General features: G+C 42.9%; 1 protein-coding gene across 2 annotated transcripts in view; it reads left to right on the top strand.

Moving 5' to 3' along the window:
* GOLGB1 (golgin B1) overlaps positions 1-21,368 on the top strand; it is a 1,744,011-nt gene that overhangs the window by 1,261,835 nt on the left and 460,808 nt on the right. For both annotated transcript variants that reach the window (XM_044087881.1, XM_044087880.1), the window contains exon 14: positions 7,494-7,584. In XM_044087881.1, the coding sequence (XP_043943816.1) occupies positions 7,494-7,584 (91 nt within the window). The remainder of the gene's footprint in view (positions 1-7,493; positions 7,585-21,368) is intronic.

Here is a 21,368-nt window from a genome sequence, read left to right as displayed (position 1 = left end):
AGGCTTTGAGACTGGTGAATGGTAGTTGATTAGTAAATAGGGTGAAGAGTAGAGGACCCAGGTTGGAGCCTTGGGGTACCACTAGAGAGACAGGCAATAAGGGAAGAGAGCTGATTTTGCCATTTTACAGCTTGTTGCCTACCATCTAGATAGCTCTTAAACCACGAAATAGTAGAGATACTAAGGTTTAGGGTGGTTTATGTATGAAACAGATGTTCATCGTGCATACAGCTGCAGTCATTACAGACGGGTTCCTGATTCTCACCAGTTCCTTTATAAAAGCCATACTGCTGACCCAGAAACTATTTCACAGGGCCTTGGGACCCTGTGAAATAGTTTCTGGGTCAGCAGTATGGCTTTTATAAAGGAACTGGTGAGAATCAGGAACCCTTCTGTAATGACTGCAGCTGTATGAGCACTCGAACATCTACATTTATGGTAGGTACAAAACTGTACGTTTTTCATGGTTGACCTACATTAAAATAAATGTTGTCCTATCCTCCCAACAACATACTTTTTGGCCAGGGCATCATATGGTGACAGCACTCCACTCTTTAACAGATGACATGTTTCAAAATATGGACATATACTGCCTCAAAGAACAGTTTTTGTAGATTGAACTAAGGCCATTAATGCAGATAATTGGAACAACTGTGGAAACTCCTATTGAATGCTGTAAAACGAACAGAAATTAACACTGACTCTATTCCCTGGTTGGGGAGCCTTCTCGGTCGTAGATCCTTGAAAGTGCAAATTTTCAATACCTCCTTACCTACCACACTGCTTACTTACAAAAGGGTACTGAAAGGATCAGTACTTCCACCACTACTATTCTCCTTCTTCATCAGGGATCTTCTAGATCACGTCCCTGCAGCTCATTTCATCCTCTCTGCAGATGACATGGTCATCTACACAGCCAACTCATTCTCTAGAATGTTGTTGTGATCATTATACTTGTGTTAGCCTGTGTTTTATTTTCAAGCTGTTTCCTGTACATTGTATTGTCTTATTTCCTCAAATTTAAACTGCTTTGGTACAGCACTGATTAGAGTTAGTTCAATACCAGAATTAAGTTACACCAAAATAATAGTACTGCTTGTAGTCTGCTTTCTAGCATTTGTAGGCCTATATGGGTAAATGTAGCCTGGACAGCTGTTGCTGGAGTCATGCAAAGCAGCATAGACTGTGGTTGAGACCTCTTGCATGTTGGGCAACAGCTTTAGTGAGCAGTGTTCTGTAAACATAAGAACACAGATCGCAGGCTGCTTGCAGTATCAGGGCTAAAATGCCTAATGAAAAAAGTCAGCTGTAGTGATTTGGTCACATTGACTAATGTCACCAAGAAAGGGTGTGAGTGTTTGTTAATGCTTAGTGAGTTGAAGACACTGCCCTACTCCGACCACTGCCAGAGTCCCAAGCTAATGGTAGGAGGGGGTCTTCTTGACTCTTGGCCAAAGTGTGTGCCTGTCATAAAGCCCAGCAGCCATGGGTCAATAAGCAACTCGCTGGCATTATTTAGGATTGCTCTCTTGAGTGACAACTGGATGTAAAAGAAATCAACTTGTCAAAGATGAACTAAGGATTTCTACATGGAATATAGATTCACTTTCAGAATGCAGCTTTGGAGTGGCTGATACAATACTATGGAGAAGATTTGATGCCTTGTGTCTCCAACAAACAAGATGGAAGAGCAGTGTAAGAAGTTATTTGGTTTGGGAAATCTGTAACACAGTGGGAGGACAGACTAGTAATGGTGTGGGAATTGTGGTGAGAGAAAGTCTCCTGAATACAGTGAGGCATGTCCTCAGAATCTCTGACAAAAATAACAGCACTGTTTGTGGTTTGGTGATGTTCTTAGTGTTTCATTGTTGCAGTCATCACATTTGGGTATTCCTGCCAGGGTAGCCCTCAGTCGGCCCAAATACCAGAGGCTTAGTATTTCTGCGTCGGTTGCCATTGCTGCAGGACTGACATCAGGTCGTCAGTGGTATAAAATAAGGCAGCCAACACCATTACATCAGTCTTTCTTGCTGAGGATCCCAAAGCAGAAGCAGTTCACACGAGTGCCGGTCGACCGCTACCTGAATTTTTCATTTCTGAATTGAAGTTGAAGTCTTCTAAAGTTAAGTACCCCGTTGGGGATCCTTTTTTCTTGCTCTATCCGATGTCAGAAAAAGTTAACAATTGTCTCGCCTTTGGAAAGCAAATGCTTCACTGAGACTTTTATTCTTACTGCGTCACTTGCTTAGGCCCAGACCACGACGTCCCCCACTGTCGCTTTTGTGCTTTATTCAATGCCAGAACTGTACGCCGTTGGGCCCTTATTGTTGCTAGATACTTTTACTCGGTCCTTGAATTCCGATATGGCTTCGGTAAGCCATCCAACAGCAGATTTTTCAAAAAAAACGTAAGGATAAAGACAGAGACAGACCGCACAGGTCCAAAACTACCATTGACGCTTCCATTAAGCTAGTCGTCAGTTCTCTGATCCTTAGTGAGGTGCTTTTGCAGCCCCTGAAGACCACCTCTGTGGATTCACAGGCCACTACCGAGACCCTTTCAGAGTCCGGTATGCCGCAAGACTCTTCATCGACTAAGGATCCTGCAGATGTTTCTACCTTGGTTGGTTTCGGAGCCGCTGAGCAGGCACCGGCTTCTGAGGAAGTACTTCACACTACCGATTCTCGACACAGACTGACAACTTCTTTCACATCTATCATTCTTTCGAAAACGACCGTGTTTCTAAGGCCCATGGTACGAACCACACCCAAGAAACCGACGACTCGATCTCAGGCATCAGAAACCTGATTAGCAGAGAGGAAGGAAGCATCCTTGCCTCCGTCTCAGATGCTTAAACTGGTAGAAGACCTTATAATGCTTATCAGGGGAAGCCAGGCTACCCCTTCCAAAAGAAAGAGATTTGTCCCCAGTAATTTTATCTGAACAGGAGTCCGATGACTCTGATGCATCTGAATATGAAGATATGCAACACCTCTCTGCTAATGAGGATTCTGATGCAGAGGAATCCATCCCTTCAGCCTCTCCACCCGAGGACTTTTCATTTGGGGAAACCCTAAATACTTTGAGGGATCATTTCCAATGGGAATGTCAGGTCTACCCTCAGTCAAAAAAGAGACTCGGGGAACTCTTAGATCTTCCACAGCACAGACCACTGGCCATTCCTCCTGTCCTGGATGTTGTGGGTGATGTTTTTATGGAATCCAGTTGGACTCCTGACACTCTCCCTCCTGCTCCCAGGAAACCTGACGGGTACTGTGGAGTCCCTGACTCTCACAAATTTCTTTTCAAAAATGTCTTTTCCTGCTTGTGCAGAAAATAGAGTGTTACTAAGAGTTAATGCATTCTGCAAGTCTAGTAACTAAGCACACCTTACAATGTGATTTTGATACCCTAGAAGCATCTTGCAGGGCAGCAGTCACTGATTCTGTCCTTAGGAGGCATGCTTGGCTTAAGGAGCAGCCCTTGCCAGACCATGTCAAATCCAAATTATTGGACGCACCATTGCACAAAGACCACTTATTTGGCACCAGGGCAGAGGAGGTCTTAAAAAAGATGGAAGAAAAAGCTAAATCTCTGCAGACAGTTAAAGACTTCTTGCAGGTCCAGTTACCGAGGTTCTATAGGCATTGCCCCTCCCAAGCACTGGTCCTTTCCTGCCCCCTCCAGGTCAGCTCAGCCCAGACCCCAGGGAAGCAGGCCCCCCGAGACAACAGCCCCAGGGAATGCAGAGATCCAAGCAATGGAGTGCCTCCTCTTCAAAACCAGGGAGTGCTAAGCCACCCCTTCATGGTAAGAACTCACAATGACTTTACACTTCCACCCCCTTCCTCTGCCCACCTGCTGTTGCCCCTAGGAGGAAAACTCTCCTTCTACGTAAGCTCCTGGACCACCATTATCAACGACATCTGGGTCCTCAACATAGTGTCCCAGGGATACAGATTTTATTTCCATACTCTACCAACCCCAAAAGGGTTCCCAGATCTTCTCCCAAACCAGTGGGCAGAGGCCAAAAAAGCAAGTCCTTTCCCTGCTCTCTATGAGGGCAATAGAGCATGTTCCTGCAGAACAGATAGGCCAATGTTTCTACTCCAGACTCTTCCTGGTAACCAGAAAAGAGGGCACCTGACAACCCATCCTCAATCTATCCATTCTAAACACCTTCTTGGTGATACCAAAATTCAAAATGCTCACCCTCCAGCAGCTTCTACCTATGCCCTCCAAGGATGCTTGGTTAGCCACCCTAGACCTAAAAGAGGCCTACCTACACATCCCAATCAGGGAATCATGCAGGAAATATCTACTTTTTAGGGCAGGATTACTGCACTTTCAGTTTTCTGTGCTTCCCTTTGGCTTATCCACTGCTCCCAGAGTTTTCATAAAATGTCTGGCTCCTGCCATTGCTTTTTGCAGACAAAGAAATATTCAAATTTACCCATACTTAGACGGCTGCCTGATTCAGGCCGACAGTCAGGAAAAGCTGCTAAAGCACCTGACCTTTGTAAAGGACCTACTGACCTCACTGGGGTACACTATCAATGAAAAGAAATCCAAACTAGTACCCACCCAAACAATTGTATTTCTGGGAGCAAGCCTGGACACAGCATCCCAGATGGCATTCCTTACACCAGGAAAACAAACCTACCTGACAGCCTACTTCTCTCAACGAGCCACAAGACCGCAGTTATCCACAAGGAAATAGCATTCTACTCATTCCATATGCCAGACTGCATATGAAGAAATTGCAGCACTCCCAACACCTGGAAACTCTTATACCAATGATACCTTGTTTAAGGAAAGATTTTCTTTGGTGGGCAGCAGCATGCTACCACAACAAGGGACTACCCTTCTCACAGCCCCAAGTTGACCAGACCCTCACCCCAGACTCATCAGACTATGCTTGGGGTGTACACCTGGATGGCAGGTGCATTCAGGGCCAGTGGAGCCCAAATCAAATACATCTGCACATCAACCAAAAAGAGATGTTAGCTGTTCAGCACACTCTGACAGCTTTCAAACCCCTACTCTCCCCGGGGCCTCTACTGATCAAAACAGACAACATCACTGTGATGTGGTATATCAGCAAGCAGGGAGGGACTCACTCATACCCTCTGTGCAGGCTCGCCATGACCCTTTGGCACATGGCCTCAGCCATGCAACTACACCTGTTAGCACAATTTCTGCCAGGCTGTCTAAACTCTCTGGCAGACAGCTTAAGCAGAAATCTTCTGGACCTACATGAGTGGCAGCTAGACCAAAGAACCTTCACCCTTGTAACCCAGACATGGGGCACCCCGAAGGTCGACCTCTATGCTTCCCACTCCAACCATCAGCTCAGCAAATTCTGCACCAGGGAACCTCACAGCAAGGCCTGGAAAGTGAATGCTCTATCCTTCCAGTGGGTCAACCTCTCGGTCTATGCATTTCCTCCTCTACCGCTCATTACAAGGATACTGCTCAAAATAAATAAGGGAAAAACCAAGGACATTCCTGATTGCCCCAGCCTGCTGCGCAGCCTGTCACCCTTGCTACCATAGCATCTCCTTCAGATCCCAACACTCCTGACCGAATGGAGTATTCATGCATCCCCAATTGCAGACCCTCAATCTGGCAGCCTGGCTTATTCCCTGACCACTGCACAAGCTGCCAATAACAAAGCCAACAAGTTCTAGATGTTATACGTGAGGCCAGATGCCCTAGCACTAGAAAGTCTTATGCTGACAAGTGGAAAAGGTTTTGCATCTGGATCCAGGCTAAGGGAGCAGGAGCGGCACAGCCCTCCCTACCTCTCATCCTGGATTACCTGGCTGACCTACTACACAGGGGTCTATCCTTCTCTTCCATTAAAATTCATGCCTCTGCCATCTCTGGTCATTTCAGCACAGAGCCACTTCTTTTCTCCCACCCTCTCATCAAACCGTTCCTAAGAGAGGCTGGCAACTTGAGGCCACCCAGAAGAGAACCTACCCCAGCTTGGGACCTAAACTTTGTGTTGAAAAAGCTCACCCTGCCCCCCCCCCCCCCCCTTGAACCAGCAGCTTCATCAGAATTAAAGTTTCTCTCTTGGAAGGCAGCCATACTTCTGGCCATCACTTCAGCTAGAAGAGTATCCGAGCTACAAGCACTAATGGCTGTAGAGCCCTTCATAATTTTCCATGCTGACAGGGTCTCCCACAGGACTAACCCATCCTTCATGCCAAAAGTGGTGTCCAGTGTGGCTCTCAACCAAATCCATTCATTTGCCCACCTTTTTCCCTAACCCACAAAACAAGGGGGGAAGGATTCTGCACTCTCTAGATGTACACAACCAACACAGATTCTACCTAGACAGGACTAAATCATTTAGAAAGACTGATCAATTGTTAGTCAGCTTTGCTGCAGGAGCAGAGGGCAAGGCCATATCCAAACAAGCCATTTCCAAATGGATAACACACTGCATCCATTTCTGCTGCAAGCAGCACGGTAAACCTCCCCCAAAGGGGGTCAAGACACATTCAACCAGAGCAACCTCCACCTCTGCAGCTTTCCTCAGAGGGGTCCGCACCAGGGACATCCTGGAGGCTGCAACATGGACATCTGTTCATACCTTCACCAAGCATTACCACCTGCCTATCTTCTCCAAATCCAGGGCAGGCTTTGCCACCACAGTCTTGCAGGGCATCCTAGCCAGCCCCCAGTCTTCTTGACTGCCTCCACCCTTTTCTTCAGCTTTGGGAATCAACCCAAATGTGATGACTGCAACAGTGAAACACAAAGAACATAGTACAGTTTTGTACACTTACCATAAATGTAAATGTTGGAGTGCCTTCACTGTTGCAGTCGTAGTTTCCCTCCATCCAACCCCCTTGTCTCTCTCTCAATTTCTCTCTCTCTCTCTCTCTCTCTCTCCTTACAAGGAATTTTTGCGATTTACTTTCTACTGGTGGTGTTCTTCCACCATAACCTAGCTCCCTCTTGGGGGCTCCTGACAAGGCAAGAAAAACTGATGTAATGGCGTCAGCTGCCTTATTTTATACCACTGACGAACTGACATCAGTCCTGGAGCGACGACAACCAACGCAGAAATACTAAGCCTCTGGTATTCAGGCAGACTGAGTGCTACCCTAGCAGGGATAACCCAAATGTGATGACTGCAACAGTGAATACACTCGAACATCTACATTTATGGTACATGTAGACAACTGTACTTTCTAGCACTGTAGGCCTGAATGGGACAAGGCAGCCAAGACAACTCTTGCTGGAAGCAACCAGCACAATTAGTGTTGTATTTATGAATGACTTGAAGTATTTGATCATTTCAGTTTTTATTTTCTTAACCAAAGTTGATACATTTCTGCAGGTATGATTTTTACTGGCAATGTGTATTAATGTGGAAATTATATCCCTTCTATTTTACTAGAGCATTGTTGTGACTGATACGCATGATGAATGCTGTCTGTTGAAGGGAGCTTTGACAGATGTCTGTTTCTTAACAGGTGGATGGCTCTGGAACCAGTGCAGAAAACCATGAAGACATACAGCAGGAAATCACATCAGCTTCACAGTGCAAAACCGCAGATGTTATAGGTGATGTATTAGAACTTGCATTTTGGCAGAGATCTGTCTATACCCTAGTGCTTGTACTTCTGTTGTGTAGTCACAGGTGCCTCTGGTACCTGTTTAAACCCTGCTGCTTTATACTCCTGTTTGTTCAGGTGCTGTATCCACTCCTATTTAACTAGAATAATAGATGCAAACATGACATGCAATTTTTTGTAAGCTTGCACAATCTGAATTGCTGGGAGATTAAAGGACAACCGCACCCTCAGACTCAAAAAACATATTAATTTCATCATGGTTTGATGTTTCCTACATTTTAATAGCACTCTGAGACTATTTTGAGCTTTTTAGATATTTTTAGATGCAATTTCTGACTCTGACCACATGGGGTCTGGCATATTGAAAAAATTCAGACTGTTTACTCTGCCTCTAAGTATCCCAGAATGCATTATTTGTCTCCAAAAAATTGCATCAGATCTGTCACGTTTTGCCTTAAGCTGCTGTCACTTCATTGACTTAACAGGCATTCACTGCAGTCTTAAAATCCCCTACTTTTGGTTAAAATGTTATCCTTTTTCAATGACCACTTAAAACATAAGCAGTGCAAATGCTACAGAACAGAACTGAAAGGTGCATTTTCTAGCTCTTTCATCTTAGAAATGCTAAATTGCTTTCTTTTGTGAAGGCTGAAATCTAGCTCTTCAAGGAATCTACCCTCCCACTTCACACCTGCCTTCCCTAGCTGTCAAAGAGCCAAGGGTAATTTGACCCATTATCTGCATGTGATTGACAGCTCGTCACAGCAGGTGACCAGAGTAATGTACTGTTTGCTTGTCAGCCTTTTCCTCCTTACAGTGGGAGACTTTTTTTGTTGCACTACTCCTGTCAAATTTAAAACCAAGCTACATAGCACTGGCAATAATCCCTGCTTTGCAAAGCAATGTGCCACTTATTTTCCCTTCCTGTCTAAATAGCTAACAAATGATGCACTATAAACTTGAAATATTTTAGACTTGCATGACAGCACCCACATGCTTTTTTGAGTCAATATTTTAAAAAATATATGGTAGTGCATACACACACGCAGACACACACACTGCTTTACTTCTACAATGATTTAGATTTTATTTTTACATTTTATAGCAGTGTACTAACCAAGCAGAGAAATCTGGTTCAAAAGCAAGGATAAATTGATCCTGAAATACCTATGAACCTCAGCGCAAGAAATTAGGACAAAGCCATACATAGAAGTGGGACAAAGGCACAAACGGAAAAGCGCAGTCCGGGTCTGAACTGTCTGCAAACAGCTACAGTTAACTTTGAGTATGTGTCTACCTGTTTGAGCCAATATTAATTTCCCCTGGAGAGCACTCTGCTTTGGCTTGTAAGCAGCCCCCCCACACACACACACACACACACACACACACACACACACACACACACACACACACACACACACACACACATTCCACTTTCTCGTATTCCCTTCTGTTAGCAAATAGTATCCGCCATAACTCATCAATACTGTGTGTTTGTAAATTTAAACTATGACCACAGTAGCTTACTGATACAAGGTTATCCTGTTTTTCCACATGAGAAATTAAGAAATGACTTAGTTTCAGAGCAGTCCTTGGTCAATTGTGATTGTTTCTTAACACATACTTGCCTTTGCTTTGTGATTGTTTCCAGCCCCCTCATATGAGCAACTAACAGGGTCTCTACCCGCTTTGCTCCCCACCCTGCCCCCCTATTCCCTCCCGCCCCAGGTGGTCCCACCTTTATTGGACTCAAAACCCCTCCCATCTTTCCAATAGCCAACCACAGCACTAACCCAACACTACCTCCTCCATCTTCCCACTACTATCACACCTCCTCAACTAACATGTACCAGCATACCTTACCTATGCTCACTGCATGCACTCTCCTTGCATATCTTACATCCTACTAAAGCTCCATCATTCCCCACTCAACCACTACCACTGTACTACTACTCACACCACCACTCATGTCTCACCCACACTCAACTCCCCTCCCACCAGCTCAAGAAACATCCCTATGCACCCCCCACATATTCTACCAACTATATTACTCAAACATAAAGCAGCCCTACAACTTAACATAGTAACCCTCCCACCATACCTAGTACCCACAGAGCACAATAATAAAGTTTCCCTTATAAACAAACACATTCAAAAACTGAGAAAACTAATAATCTCATGCATATCAAAACTAGCCCTAAGTGGAGACATCCACCCCAACCAATTACTGCCCCGTAGCTATTCTCTCTCCACTCTCCAAAATACTAGAGAGACGCATACACTCTCCAGTCTCAGACTACCTCCTTACTAACAAACCTCCTTTCCAGTACTCAGCATGGTTTCTGACCAAACCATAGCACCACCACTGCCTTACTCTCCTTTACTAACACTATCCTTCAGCATAAAAACAATGGCTATCTCTCCTCTGCTACTTTCCTAGACCTATCTAAAGCAATTGACATGGTCCCACACAAACAACTTATCTCTGTCCTCAATAACCTATCCTTCTCACAATCAGTCACCAACTGGTTTCAGATTTACCTGTCTGACCGCCAACAATCCGTTGTATGGCAGAATGACATCTCCCCAACTACCTGTCTCCATAAGGGTTCCCCAAGGATCCATCCTTGGACCCCTACTCTTCTCTGTTTACACCAATAATCTAGCCTCTGCCACCAAACATGGTACACTCATACAATATGCAGATGACTCAACCATCATCTGCTTAGCCCAGTCCCTACCGAAACTGCAAAAAGTCACACAGGAAGCCTTTTCCTCTGTTGAAACATGGTTATCCGATGCCCAATTAATACTCAACCCAAACAAAACTAAACTACTCATCTTCCAACCCACCAAACATACTCAAAACAACTCTCACTTTAACATCACAGCAAAAGACAACACCACTATATACCCAACTGAACACACCAAATTGCTAGGAGTGGAAACAGAAAATAAACTAATATTTGACATTCACATATCCATGACCATAAAAAAAGTCCACAAAAAACTAGGAGCATTATACAGAAAAGAGCAATTTCTCACCAAAGCAGCAAAGATTTCAGTAGCAAATTCCCACCTTATCTCCACCCTACTTTATGCCTCTCCAATATATACCAACCTAAGGCAATGTGGTCTAAACAAGCTAGAGACCTGCTACAACAAAATCGCCAAATTGCCACAGGGCATCCTACCGTAGTCACCACTGTCTCTCACTTGCTGAACTGGGCTGGCTTGAACTCCCTCACCTGCTTCAGTGGTATCAACTCTCACTCGCCCACAAACTAGTAAACCATCCACTAAATGTCCCATCCATCCAGAATCTACTCCAACCCTAATCGCACCACCAGACCACTAAGATCCAGCAACAAAAATCACTTGCAGATCACTAAAGCCAATAACTCTGCTGGTGAAGCACTATTCTCTTGCGCCATAGCCAAATTATGGAACTCACTCCCACCCACAATTACCTCGGCACCATCATGCACCCACTTCAAAACTTTATTAAAAGCGCAACTAAAAACATGCTGGCTATGCCCTTGCAACTCCCAGTCTAATATCATCCACCCCATCCAACCACTACCTTTCTTTCCACTCCACTAACTACCTTGATTATAGCAAGCTCAGATGCTCATAAGCCTAGTACTTATTATACAGCAGGAACTTCTCATTGTAACATTTGTTAATGTCTGTTATGTACTTCACAGATAAAGATTCTATTTGTCTATTGATGTACTATGTTCTTCATCTGTAAATATGTTGTAAGTAAGTGCTATGTTAAATTGTTAATCATTATAATCCAATGTAACTACTGTCTATTTTACTGTGGAGCTTTTCTCCCCGGGCCTACGCTGAAAATAGACCTACGTCCAGTCTGACACTCCCGGTCAACAAATATAAATAAATAAAATAAATAAATAAATAAATAGAAGTAGGATTATTGCTCCTGTCAAATTAGGAAAGATTATGAAATAGTAGGTCTTGCATTAGTATGAATTTTCAAAAGGGTATGAAATCTGAAACTTAAATGTCTGTCATTGATTTCATTCTTCAGTCTCTAATGATTTGGCAGCAATTGTCCCAAAAAAAAAAAAAAAATTTGATTCAAAAAGATAATAGCCACACAATACAGCTGGTAACCTGTCAAAGAAGGGGCTCCTTTTAGTATTAGTACTACTAACTTGAGCATCTGACAAAATAAAAAAACATGCATTTATGAAATGAAAGTTATCCCTAACTGGATTATTACAGTTAATGGTAAACCCTCCATGTTTTCTTCCAAAATAGCTATTTCTGGGGAGGGATTATTAGGGGAAGAGCAACATTTTGAGCCAAGTTCAGGGACAGTTGAGAGGTTGGGATATGCCTAATTCTAAAAAAGCAATTTATTTGCATGTACCTAGCAACCTGTTAATGCAGGAAATCTGGACAAGGCAAAATATATGTGGGGGGACATCAAAACAGTACAAAAATTGATCTTGCATAAACTGAGAGAGCTGATCGAATAACAGGTCTTGCTTTAGCATGCATTTTTCTGAAGGTTATGAAGGCTGAAACTCAGTGTCTCATTTAGTGACTTTATTCCGAAAGAGTTTGACTGAAAACCACAAAAATTGAGACTAACAATCCAAAAATAAGAAGCCTTGCTTGCAGTCACACACACTCTTGCCCCCTTGCTTGCAGTCACACACGCACACACTCTTGCCCCCTTGCATGCAGTCACACACACACACTCTTGCCCCCTTGCTTGCAGTCACACACACGCACTCTTGCCCCCTTGCTTGTAGTCACACACGCACTCTTGCCCCCTTGCTTGTAGTCACACACGCACTCTTGCCCCTTTGCTTGCAGTCCCCCACACACACTCTTGCCCCCTTGCTTGCAGTCCCCCACACACACTCTTGCCCCCTTGCTTGCAGTCACACACTCTTGCCCCCTTGCTTGCAGTCACACACACACACACTATTGCTCCCTTGCTTGCAGTCACACACACATGCACACTATTGCCCCCTTGCTTGCAGTCACACACACACGCACACACTTGCTCCCTTGCGGACACGCACACACACACACACACACACACACACACACACACACACACACACACACACACACGGACACACACACACACACACACACACACACTTCGACCTTGCTTGCAGTCAGAATCTGGACATTGCAACAGCACTGAAACAGACATTCAAAGATAACACATGTAGCCAGTGGCAGTCTAAGTTTCACTTTCAGTTAGTGATATTTTAAAATTCTCAGACCCTTTGCACACGAGAAATGCACATGTTGTTGAATACACCTTCCTGATTGTATATAATTATATTCCTTGTACAATGCAGTCCAGTTTTATTGGGTGTTTTATATTTACTGTTTCAAACATTTTTCCTGAAAACAGTGCAACAAAATGCATGCACCAATAATGACAATACTGCCCAGTTCTGAATATTTCCATCACAAGTGTAGTCAGACTTCTACAGTCCACCAGTATCAGTACATACGCACAATTTCTGAAGCAGTAAACGTCCTGTAAATAATTCCACATTAAAGCGATCTGTAACTAATGAAGCGGTTGCTGCTAGCCAAAAATTAGATGTCATGTCATCAACAAATAATGTCATAGTTGCCCTTTTTGAATAATTTACTTATCTTACACAAGAACAATAAACTGGTAATACTGCAGTAGGAAATGGATGACAATCTTCTTCACCAGAAAGGAGTGCATCATCCACCCCATTTGCAATGCAGTACAGTTTCACAAATGCATCTATGTGAGTAGAAACCACAGCCTTCTGCATCAAAAGCAAACAACCTGTTGTGATATTAGCAAAGCAAGCAGACATAAGCAGCACTAATAATTGTTGCAGCCCTGCATCTCTCAGCTCCCTGTAAAATCTACTCAATCAGTTGTATCTATGAACTTCACAGCACAAGAAATCTTGAAAGAGGCAAAATTTCCCCCTTGCTTGCAGTCACACACACACACACACACACACACACACACACACACACACACACTTGGCCCTTGCTTGCAGTCTCACACACATTTGCCCCTTGTTTGCAGTCTCACACACTTGCCCCTTGCTTGCAGTCTCACACACACACTTGCCCCTTGCTTGTAATCTCACACACACACTTGCCCCTTGCTTGCAGTCTCACACACACACTTGCCCCTTGCTTGCAGTCTCACACACACACTTGCCCCTTGCTTGCAGTCTCACACACACTTGCCCCTTGCTTGCAGTCTCACACACACACAATTGCCCCTTGCTTGCAGTCTCACACACACACATTGCCCCTTGCTTGCAGTCTCACGCACACACAATTGCCCCCTTGCTTGCAGTCTCACACACACACAATTGCCCCCTTGCTTTCAGTCTCACACACAAACACACACACACACACACACACACACACACACACAATTGCCCCCTTGCTTGCGGTCAAACACACACACACAATTGCCCCCTTGCTTGCGGTCAAACACACAATTGCCCCCTTGCTTGCGGTGTCACACACGCAATTGCCCCCTTGCTTGCGGTCACACACACACTTGCCCCCTTGCTTTTAGGTCACATACACACACACACTTGCCGCTTGCTTGCATTCACACACACACACACACACACACACACACACACACACACACACACACACACACACACACACACACACACACACACACACACACACTTGCCCCTTGCTGTATCCTATGGACATTAGAAGGCCTCCAGCTAAAGGCACTACATATGTTACCTGTATTTTTTAGCAAGTTCCTCCTCCTATTTTATTTCTTCTCACTCAGAGCCCCTACCATGATAGTGCTATCCCTGGCCACAAAAAAAATGGTTGCAAGGCATGTACTTCACTACCAGAAAACTGAGATCAGAAAAGCTTACCAGCCTTAGAGATTTTATCAGACATTGCTTCTCAGTGGCTTGTGTGCTATACTCACTCACAAAATGTTATTTTAACAGGCAGAATATCACTTTGCAGACTAAAGAAATAGTATTTTGTCTACCAAACTTTATAACAAAGTCAAAAAAATATATGCCATGCTGAATCCATTATTTCAATAGGAATTGGCAGCAACTCTCACTCAAGGCATGCTGCTTAGCAGCTTTACAATGACTAAGCTGCTGTGCTTGTACAAGCAGCAAAATTCCTCATTTCCTTTCCCATCTATCTTCTATTTCTCTCTTATTTCCCTTATGTTTTTCATTAATTTAAAAACAAAACAACACGCAGGCTCAAAGAATATGATAGCAACCGTGACATTAATCTTACAAGAACCTGCGCTTGTCTGAGGCTACCTCTAAACTATGGACACATACTGATGGACAAAATGTTGAACCTCTATATTGCCTACATCACTGTATATTTACCTGCTATAATAATCTTACATGGGAACCCAGAAATGCACTTAGCTTAGTTGCATGAAACAAGTATAGCTGCAGAAACCACCCCTGGACTACTACCACTCTCTTGCTGACTATTCATAAGTATGTTTACAGGCTGCAGAATTACACAATAAATAAGTTTTATGCCTAATGGCTCCAGCGTCCACATTAAAATAATTTCATTACCCAGCTAACGGGGAAAAAAAAAGGTATTATTCAGCTGTGGCAAAGTTTCAAACAGGTAGCAGGTTTGATGACACACACACTAAAACGGAGCAAGCACAGTAGCATAACAAATAAAACGGAGCAAGCCCAGCAGCATAACCAATAAAACGGATTACTAATATTAAAAAAAAAAAAAAAACATGACAAGACCGAAACGCGAAGCTCAACAACAGAAACAAACAGCTGAAAACATTACAAAACATCTGCAGCATGCAATCACGAAGCACGAGGCATCAACAAACTAAAGAAAACCAAATACGGCTACAAATACAGCAAGGTTTTTAAAAAAAACACACCAGCAACCACAATCGCGAAGCACAAGGCATCAACTAAAGAAAACCAAATATAGCTGCAAATACAGCATAGTTTTTAAAAAACACCAGCAAGCAACTACAAACACTAGACAGTAATACAATTACTACAAGCAGCAATACACTTACTTCAGAAGGAAACCCAATGGCAGCAAGCACAGAAACACAGGCCGACTCAAGAATACAAGAGACGCCAGCATTAAACATAACCAGGGAAATATAAACCCTGGATCAAAATGAAAATAAGTAGGCTAAGCTAAAAATGCAGCTGCGAAAGGGAAGCACGTGGCACCCTTACAAACAGAAAAAGATTAACTCCACTAATGTGCAATTAAAAACTTGGGAGAACACAATATAAGGGCTAGGGAGGCATAGAAACAGGGACAGATTACATTTAGGATACACTATTAAGAAGTAATAAGTAATAAGACTTATCTTACTTATGAAGTAGCAAAACGCTGGTGAAGAAGAAGTGCTTCACATGAATAGAGTCGACCAGATTTGCTAACACAGAAAAGGAGTTCCACACAGCACCTAGTCCATTTATTAGGTTAACAGTGGGCTGGGAAAGGCAGTGTTGACATCACAATGTGGGAGAATCACAGGGATTCTGTACAGCATGCAAATAAGGCAGTGTTTACGTCACTTTGGGGGAGGAAACCTCCCAGGATCTTCAGCAAGAGCTATGGCAGATGTGACATCATTATTTAAGAGATGACTAGACAGTTTTCATCTTGGTTTTAAAACTGAAAGTCAAGCAGTACGGAAAAGTATGAAGCCTAAGCAGTAAAAGAGAAGAGTGGATTTTTTTTTAAAGCTGCGGTTATGTTTTTTTGAGGCTGTATCACATAACAGGATTTTAGAGAGACATCAGGTAGAGATATTTGATTTGATATCCCGTTGTTTTCCTTTAAATAAATAGTTCAGGAATACAAAGTGATTATGTGGAAATCTTGCCAGTCTGGATAATGTCGCCAACTGAAATAACATTTTTTAGCACTTCCCAAGTAAGAAATCATTCAGACTTTTTGTAAATGTTAACAAATGAGAATATTGTGTCTATTTGAGAAAAACTAATCTTTAGCAGCAACAGTAGGTATCCAGACTGCCTCAAACAGATTATGACATTTTTATGAAGGTCTCTCAAGATTTCACTTTAATAAATAAAGATGCAAAGGTTTTAAGGAGGAAAGAAGTAACTTTTTAAAGAAGGTCTTATAGACAAGAAGTACCTCTTCTCAGATGTGACTTTGGGAACACTGGTCTGGTTTAAATGGGTGACTGCTCAGAATCAGAGTATACAAGTAAAGACTGAGCATCTAAAACCGAATAGTCCCATACTCCTTTAACCAGTCAGTCTACAAATCTTCTGGAGATATTTGTAGACACTTGTACAGCATAGACCTTTCTTGTTTCATGGTCAGGGTGCATACGTTTCTGCTCATCATGGCCTTGTAGAGGATAGTAGTGTGGCTGAGCACTGACTGGTCAAGCAGTTCTTTAAAGGAGGTTTGTATCTCTGTCCACATTCTAAGAACCTCCCTCACTTTTTTGGGATTGGGACTTCATGATTGACTGACTTATCCATAATCCACTTGTTCAGCTGCACTGGTGATCTTGTATTGGAGAAAATGCTTCCTAGTGTCCATCTCCTCTGCTAACAGGCTCTCAAAGCTGTATGGCACTCACATTCAGGGAATTTATATTTCCTATCAGAATTAGTTTATTTTTCCTCCCCCCTTCCACGGCATTCATCTCTCTGTTTTCTTTGTCAGAGCAGAAACCAGTGGAGAGAGCCTGCAGTCACATGACGTGGATGTCTTTTGTCAGTTCAGGTTTTACCAGATGCAGGTGCATGAGTTTAGGTAGAATGCTGTTTATTTCCTTTCCACTAAGTGGGAAGGGTTGGCTGTCTCCTTGCAAACTTTTTTTCCAGGTGGATTGCAAACTTCTTAACGTTTGCTGTAAGTAGTTAATTTTCCATTAGAAAATGCTGCATTCTAAGTATGCTCTACTAGAAGCAAGACTGCTTCTGGTGTTTACTTCAAGACTGTCTCTGTTGCAGCAGTTTATACATCGGCAATACTGTCATCATTGTATACCTTCACAAAATGTAGTTCAAAAAGTCAGATTTCATTTGGTTAAACTTTACTTCAGGACTTTTTTGAAACATGATCCATCCCTTAGCAGTTGTTCTGGGCCTTCGGATCCTTCAGCTCTGAGCTCTGATGTTTTTTCACTGCTTTTGATTTATCCCATTGATTGCCCCATCAAAGAGAGTCCCTTATAGATTTAACAGATGTTTTCTTACCACTGCTACATGGTTTATTGAAACAGAGAGAGACAGATGTGACTGTGATCTAGACAGCCTTGGTTCATTTACCAGACTTGGCATTCAAAGACCTGACTCGAGCGGATGGGAGTGAGAATCACCTGTCCTGGGTGAAGGAGTGCATACCTGACATCTAATGTAATGTGGGGGTACCAGCAGTCAGTGTACTGCCTAAGGAAGAGCATTCACCATCACCTGTCTTGGGTGAAGGAGTGCATACCTGACATCTGGCATAGTGCGGGGGTATTAAGGAAGAGCATTTATCAAGCAGTTGCTCATTGAAGCTAAGGAATAGACTTGTGCACAGAATAGCACATGGATTCCAAGGCTGGCACTGTGGAATCCTGTTTGTCCAGGCTGCTGAGAGGTAATGTGATCTAGGAATGCAGCAACCCCTGATGGCTACATGGGTAACAATCTCCTCACAGATATAATGGAGCTACATGTAAGTGGTGAAGCTCATGGGAGAGCAGGCTGTGGACAGAAAAGGACCTATAAAAATAATGCACCAGTTCGTATATGTATTAGACCATCCTTGGTAGGTGCCAGATAGCCTCCTGCTGCCCCCCCCCCCCGTACATGGAAGGCCCTTAACATTCAGCCATAGGTGTTGGTACTTTTTGTAAATTTCTTAAATATAAACTTGTATATTAATTGTTAACAGGGTAGGTGTTCCTTTTTTTTTTTTTTTTTTTTTGCTGTTATCCACAAATGGTTGAGATTGAAATGTTAAGCTCAGGTGATAGATGTAATTAAGCAGCTGGTGAATAATATCATGATTCATGATTTATGCCCAGAGTAGGTGCACCCTCCCCAATTAATGGAATCTTCTGAGAAAAGCTTGCTGAATGGTGATTGGTAGAAGGAATGAACCCAGCCATGAAACCCAACAAGAGAAGTTCTCTCATTTATCAACTGATCAACAAGATGGTGTCTTGTTATTTTATCTCTCTTGGTTTGTAGGGGGAGGGACTAGAAGTTAATTTTATAGCAAGCCCTTTTCAAGTGGCTCACTGGCTATATAATTTTTTTGCATCTACTATCTTCATCCCTTGAAAAATGTTACTTCCAGCGCTTGCTTCAAAATTGACATCACCATTGTCGGCACACTTTTTTACTGCAGGCAGCTGGCTGTCAGTTCACATGTTCACAAAGTGTTATTGCTTGGAGAGTATTTACAGAAGTTAGGCCACACTAGCAATTGAGTTGTATGAGTGACCACTTTCTGAGCTTTCTGTTTTGCCCTTTCTCTAACTCATCCTCTTGGGAAGTGTTTATCTTGGAATTCTTCCCAGTTGTACACCTACCTTGCAGGACTCCTAATACTGGATAAACAAATATGCTTACAGTGGTACCCATTCTATAAATGAGTTCTCTTTGATGGAGATTAATCTTCAGCCACTCCCCTGGATTTGGATACCCTTTCAGCCAGTGTCTGCCAATGTCTGTTGTTGAAGTTCCTTGTAAGTTATCCAGGCATATTTTTATATATCATTGTATAGTATTTTTGTTCCTTATTTTCCTGTCTTACAGCCCTTACTTGCTCTGTTGATGGGTGTGTACTTGTCAAAGAAGCCTGGTGTGTCCTGTTATTTTTGTGCATGACATCATGGCATATGCTGCTGTGAGTGTGGGAGCCAAATAGAATCATAGCTGGTATTAAGGCAGCAGGAGCGGACATTCCAGCTGCACTAAGGATTACTCCTTCGATTAACTAGAGTACAAATCTGTTACTTATAATGAGTCAAGTTAGTACTGCTGCTGTAAACTTATCTACTGAAGATAGATTTAATTCCACTTCCACTTGCTTTAAGAGTTATTACTGTATCCCCCTCAGTTGCTTCCTCTGAATTATCTGGGGTGTTGGGTTGTTCTGAATTAAATGTGCTAAGCTTTACACATGATTCCTGAACAAATTACTGTAGTACACTTCTTCAGAGTCCATCTAACAGTTGGATAAATTAACCTACTAACAAATAAATTGTTTTCACTTTGCCCCTCTTCCTGCTGATTGATCATCACCCCTTTCTGACCAGTTGGACAGTTCTTTTCCCTTCACCGGTTTAAGGATAGACCAGGATGAGCGATCATTAAGGCAAGTATCAGGGATTGTTCACACTTTTCTGATTTTTCCCCAACATCCTGCAACACTTGGCAAAATGCAAGGGAGGGGGATGTGCAATGGGCACCCCTCACTTCTACAAGAGACATTTCCCCAGCCCAGAGAGGTGGTTTCCCCAGTCTCCACATACACATTGCACATACCTTGTGTGCCTTTGAGTAAATGCAACCCTTCCCACCCCCCATCCCACCCCCCCAGAAGAGGAAAGTGGACCACAGCCCTTTACTGCTACCCCTCCTTGCCTGGCAACTTCACTGTCTGGGCATCTAATTGAACCCTGGTCACATGGGTAGCAGTCAGGTATTCATCCCTCTGCAACATAGAGCAAGATTTGACCAGCAATCCCTCTGCAACATAGAGCAAGATTTGACCAGCAAAAAGATTTATGAAGTGAAGTGAGTACACTTTATTCTTTGGGATTTATCTGGATCCATTTCATGTAGTTTAGCATTTTTATGACTGCCCAGTACCAAACTGTTATACATCTCCCAGCCTTTTTGGCTTACTAAGAATGCAGGACAGTAGCTGCTGAGAATGTGATCCTCATGTTTCTTTGGCTCATCTTACCCGTGAAGCCATCTTTTAGGGTCCCATTTGAATTTCACCTTGTAGTAGAAAATTCTTTTTCAAAGATCATTACCCTGACAAATGAGTATTCTATCTTGAGAAGTTGTGTATTTTGATTGTGAGCGCTTGTCGGACAATTTCTGGCTTACAGTATCTGCATGTTTAAATCCATCCCTTGTTTTTCATAAAGACAGAGCTGCTTTGCACAGTAGCCCACATGTTTTACATAAAACAGTATTTGATTTCATGTCTGATCAGTCTGTGCAGGTCTCTGATTGTACCAGTTTCCCTTTCACTGAGTCCTGATACTGCATAGTGAATATTTCTTGTTTGGAAAAGGAACAGATTTTTATTTAACTGTTTTGAGTTATGAGTTACTATCTAGGGTAAGTAATGAAGGCCCAGCAAGAAACAATCCTTTGTACTGTCTCTCCAGTATGTTGACCATTGCTGCTGAGTATAAAGTAAGAACCCTTAGCCTTACTCCTCCCACAGCAGCATTGCGTTTCACTAGTTTTAGTAGCAGCTTAGTACAGGGTAACTGTGTCACCTGATCAGAGTCCTTGCTCACACTTATCCGTTTATTTTATTGAAGTAGTTAAATTCCTAACTTCATACATGACGCAAATAAAATAATGTAATATGTATGTATGTGTATTTACCTAAATGTGTGTGTGTGTGTGTGTGTGTGTATATATATATATATATATATATATATATATTTTTTTTTTTATTCTTATTTATTTGTATTTGTTAGCTAGTTAAAGCACTTACCACATGGACCGATTTCGGGCTCACCCCAGAAGG

This window comes from Protopterus annectens, chromosome 11.part0 (genome assembly GCF_019279795.1).
Source record: "Protopterus annectens isolate FY-2018-M chromosome 11.part0, PAN1.0, whole genome shotgun sequence".
In the NCBI taxonomy this organism is placed as follows: Eukaryota; Metazoa; Chordata; order Ceratodontiformes; family Protopteridae; genus Protopterus; species Protopterus annectens.
The sequence above is the reverse complement of the archived record's forward strand: the minus strand, read 5'-3'. Positions and strand labels throughout refer to the sequence as shown.